At 24.7% G+C, this 4,903-nt stretch overlaps 1 protein-coding gene across 1 annotated transcript; it reads left to right on the top strand.

Moving 5' to 3' along the window:
- The first annotated feature begins 684 nt into the window (after nt 1-684).
- On the top strand, nt 685-1,347 carry LOC112680278 (inhibitor of apoptosis protein-like). The gene has a single exon (XM_025550315.1). The coding sequence runs from the start codon at nt 685-687 to the stop codon at nt 1,072-1,074; it is 390 nt and encodes a 129-aa protein (XP_025406100.1). The 3' UTR covers nt 1,075-1,347.
- Nucleotides 1,348-4,903: the final 3,556 nt, after the last annotated feature.

Raw genomic sequence — 4,903 nt, 5'->3', positions numbered from 1 at the left:
TGTATACGTCATTTCAAGAATCATATTATGGAAAAAATGATAGTAAACCGGTATTGAGTCCAACTGATTTCGAAATACGAGCACCAATTGCTGTGATAGATACTTCAAAACAAAATGATACAGGCACAGCTTCAACTGTTGATGTTACTGTACAAATTGAATCTATGGAAAATCTAGATGGTGTTAGTGCTTATTGTCTTTTAATTCATGATCGTATTATAGAATATGTACCTCTTAACAGAGAAGTAAAAAAACTTATATAAATGTTAAACTGTATATGTTATAAATTAATGTGTAACAATTTTATGTGCCGAATAAAAAAATTAGTAGGAAGTGTAAATTAATTTTATTTACACTAGATCCTAGTATTTAATATAATTTGTACGGTGTAATACATTTTTATTAACAATCTCGATGAACAATTTTATTACTGTGTGTACATTTTGTATGAATCATAATGTCTCTAAGTTCATAATCGTCAGTCGACATATTTTTTAGTAATCGAGTGTAAAGTGTTAATTAAAAAAAAAAATTAACTTTATTTATATTTTCAATACATATTATCAGTTGCTTACGAATCATTGTTCGGTGAGGTTGTTTTTTACTTTTTTTTGAGTATAGTTACAATTATTTGTTCGTAAAATATTAATTATATTATTTCCATAAAATAATTTTATTATAAACATGAATTTATTAAAATATTCTAAAGATTTTCCATCATTACTATATTTAGTACGAAATAATCCATATCCGGTATACCCAGAATATTCTAGTTTTTTATCAAGACTTAAAACATATGAATCATGTCCATCAACTTTAATGAAAGATAAATATTCGCTTTCTGAATGTGGTTTTAAGTATACAGGAACACAAGATATGGTACAATGCTTTTTTTGTGGATTGATTTTAAAAAACTGGATACAAGGAAGTGATGATGCATGGTTTGAACATTCTAAGTCAAACCCAAATTGTTTATTTGTATTATTATATAAAGGAAACCAATTTATAGAAAATGTTAAAAATAATCATGTTTGTAATTGTAAATCAGAAAAATCGTATGATGTCGTCGGTTAATACATTGTAATTCATGTATAAAATGTAATAATAAAATATTTAATTTTACTAAACAAATTATATGTGTAAATACTTTATGTAATATTCCGTGAACATGTAGTCTAGTGGGTTAAGGCGTGTAGTAAAAATCCAATATGATAGGTTTAAATAAAAGGTAAGGGTTACTCTATAAACTTAAATATATAAAAAATATCATTACTCTTCAACTCGTATAGACTACATTTCATTTTAATTTTTATTTTTTTACGTACATGTTAGTTTTATTTTAGGTTCTACTACATTTTGCAGTAATATTTTACTAAACATTTGTTTAATTCATATAATTCACATTCATATAATTCATACATTGTGTATAATTATAAACATCGATGATAAATAAGTATACAAATAAAAAATAAATACTTTAAATATAACATATATTTTTTATAATTAATTTTTTCTTTAAATATATTTAAAATCTCATTTTAAAAATGTGCAACATGCTCTAAAAAACATTTAGACCAATAAAACCTATATCGATCAGTTATAGGAAAGTGTCCCTCTACGCTTTGTACACCGTTTTCATTAATTTGGAAAATATCTTTTGGTTCGAATAAGTACACTCCTCTTGCTAATAACCGTCTGCAATTGTAACAACGTTGTTTTTTAAACCAATTTCGATAGTTTATACTCGATTCAAATCTATGTACGGTATACAATGGCTTATAGCTACGATTATTGGAATAATCAGAATGAGTTTTGTAGCAGTGATATGAACACCAACCAGTAGATTCAGTTATTTGATCATCTTGTATTGTTAGTCTCACACAAAATAAATTTCCACATACGTCTTTCATTGTATTTAGTTCTGAATCAAGTACTATATGCGGATAAAACTCTACAACTCTACTAACATTCATTTCAATTCCTCGAAATGGTGATAAAGATTTTAATAAATTACTAATAGCCACATGTATATCAGCAGGTCGATGGTTTGTAAAATTATTATCATCTAAAATAGTGGGTATAGTAATAATGTCGTTACTTGAAGACATAATGAACTAAAAAAAAATAATAATTCACATAAATAAATACACAGTAAAAAATATATAAAAATATAAATATAAATATTATTATTATGAATTAATAAAAATTGAACAAAAACAATTTAATGATAAATTATAAATCTAAGTTAAAAATAATAATTTATTATTATTTAAAGTTCTAAAACTATACATATAAATTATATTAGGTACTTATCTAATAAAAAATGATTTAAATAACATAGTTAAAGAATTATATTTTTTATAATTATATTGAATATATTAGGAGCTTAATTTATAATGACCATACGCTAATGTATTAATTCCATCTCTCATTATATATCTCTTATCATCGTCACCGTTTAAAATCTTTTTATTCACAGTTTTTGAATACACATAATGGTTATGTGATTGAATTAAATTCATATCGCGATAAACAGATTTTTCTTTTGCTTTATTATCAATATAAGCATTTAAAACATTTAAGTATTCATCAAATTTTAAATGTTTTTTAATTATATATTTTTTAACACCTTTTGCTTTATTTATTTCTTTATTAGCAACTCGATAAGAGTATAATTTAGGACGTAGAGCTATGAATTCTAACAAAATATCACCTTTTAATTCATCTTTAAAAAATCCTGGTTGGTTTTTCCGACTTTCATTGAAACAAAAATGATTTTTAGGAAAATTAGAAGTATCAAAATAAGGTAATAACTCATTTTTTAGATCGCCAAAAAAATCATTTGTTTTTATTTCATAAACCAAAGAATCTGTATCTGAATAAACAATATTTAAATTATGATCATATTTTTTCTTCATAATATTATAATGGAAATCATACATGAAAGTTTTTGAAATATCTAAAATAGTAAATCCCACGTAAATAGGTTTATCAAATTTTATTTTTTCATTAAACAAATGAACTGCCATTAAGTTTTTAGAATATATTGTTCTATCTTTAAAATTGGGCTTTATCATGTATTTATGTGCTTTTTTTTCACTAGAAATTAATTTTATTGATACACGTTTTCTTACATTTTCCATACACTTTCCAAAAACACTATTAACCATTAATTTCCAAAACTGTCGTTCAAACTCATTTTTAGATCTAACCCTCATACCCGTACATAATTCAATGTATGGTGCTAGCCATGTGGATTGTTTAAAACGAATAATTCTATGAACTTTGATTACATTTATGCCGTTAGCAATTGCCTGTTTTAAATTTTTATAATGCACAACATAATTAATTTTAGGAGTTAGTGTTGTTAATAATTTTCGAATTTTTGAGTTAGGGGGATAAGAATTTTCAGGTAAAAATGGAAAATCATTATGAAATGAATGTAAATATTTAGGATAGTCAGTATCCACTTCCAATATATATCCATACTCAGCATCATTTTCGATTTTAGTTACGTCTAATGTTAAATCATTATACCACTCAAAATTTTGGTAAGGTAATTCACTAAGCATGGATTTTCCATAAAGATTCACACAGTCTAAGTAAGTTATCCAAGTATTAGGTTTAGCTCTATTATAAGTAAGGCCTTTAACATTAGGTATATTTGCCTTAACATATCTTTTTACAGACTGACAAATTCCTCCTCGAATACCACGCTCTAACATCAATTGCATATTATAATCTTTTAAACGTTCTAACTTAATTTTTGTATGTTTAAGCATACAATCCATACCTAGACTTGGAATTGTTAAATAGTGCGATGCATCTAATTTAAGCGTTCTTAAACAAATATCACGAAAATTTTCAAACACATCAGTTAAAATACAGACATCGGTTGCTAAGTATAAATCACTATAATCACCTAATGTTTTTAAATCAAAACCTTTCCAAACATTTTGAGCATGAATATAATCTTCTTTACTAATTTTCTTGTCAATTAATGAATTATAAAAATATTTTTTTTGAGGTAAAACAGTTTCATTTAGTTTATTCCAATCATCAACATATTCATAGGGAAAAACCCCTTTACGTATGACTAAATTTAAATTATTTAAGGAAAATACTTTTAACGTTTCTCTAAATCTTGTAGGATCCTCAGCTAGATTTTTAGCTAAAGAATCTAACGAATCTGATAAAAAATGGAAAGTGTCCACAAATTTAATTTTAAAATTTGATGAAATTGATTTACTAAATGATATATATTTTTCATTTGAATTTGGGATTACATCAATATTTTTTTCATCGCACCCAAGCTCACGAACAATGAAATGACTATCGTAGGTTAAATTATGAAAATATATTGGAACAAATGAGACATTGGACATTTCAAAATTACAATATACACACAAGACAGATCTAAAATTTCCTGTGAAATGATCATGATCGCGACATTTTATTAAATTATTTTTTTTAAAATCTTTTAAACAACACTCACAAAACTGAGCACTTTGAAATCGTGATTCCTCTTCTTTAGTCAATTTTTTTATTGGGGTATTAATTTTATACAGACTACATATTTTAATTCCAAGATCAATCATAGTTTTTATAAAATGTTTCGCTGCATTTTTACCTCTATAAATTGTTAATGGTTTAGAGATTTTAAACTTTTTTATAAAATATTTTGGTATAATTGAATAATCTATTTTAACATAATATCCATAACTTATTGGTTTATGTACATGTGTAATTTTAGTTTTAGTATTTTTAGATTTTTTTTTATTCTGTATTTTTTTTAACAAACATTCGAAATCTGCATAGATGACAATAGGTATTCTTTGTGTTCTTTTATAGTTTTGAAATTTGATAAATTCCTGATCACCATTTTCAAACATAACACACCTTC

Source organism: Sipha flava, unplaced genomic scaffold, assembly GCF_003268045.1.
Source record: "Sipha flava isolate LNK unplaced genomic scaffold, YSA_version1 17685_pilon_pilon, whole genome shotgun sequence".
In the NCBI taxonomy this organism is placed as follows: domain Eukaryota; kingdom Metazoa; phylum Arthropoda; class Insecta; order Hemiptera; family Aphididae; genus Sipha; species Sipha flava.
Note: the sequence above shows the minus strand (reverse complement) of the source record. Positions and strands in the feature narration are given on the sequence as shown.

What these genes read in the sequence shown, in the direction of transcription:
- LOC112680278 (XM_025550315.1), top strand. Translation starts at nt 685, where the DNA reads ATGAATTTATTAAAATATTCTAAAGATTTTCCATCATTACTATATTTA.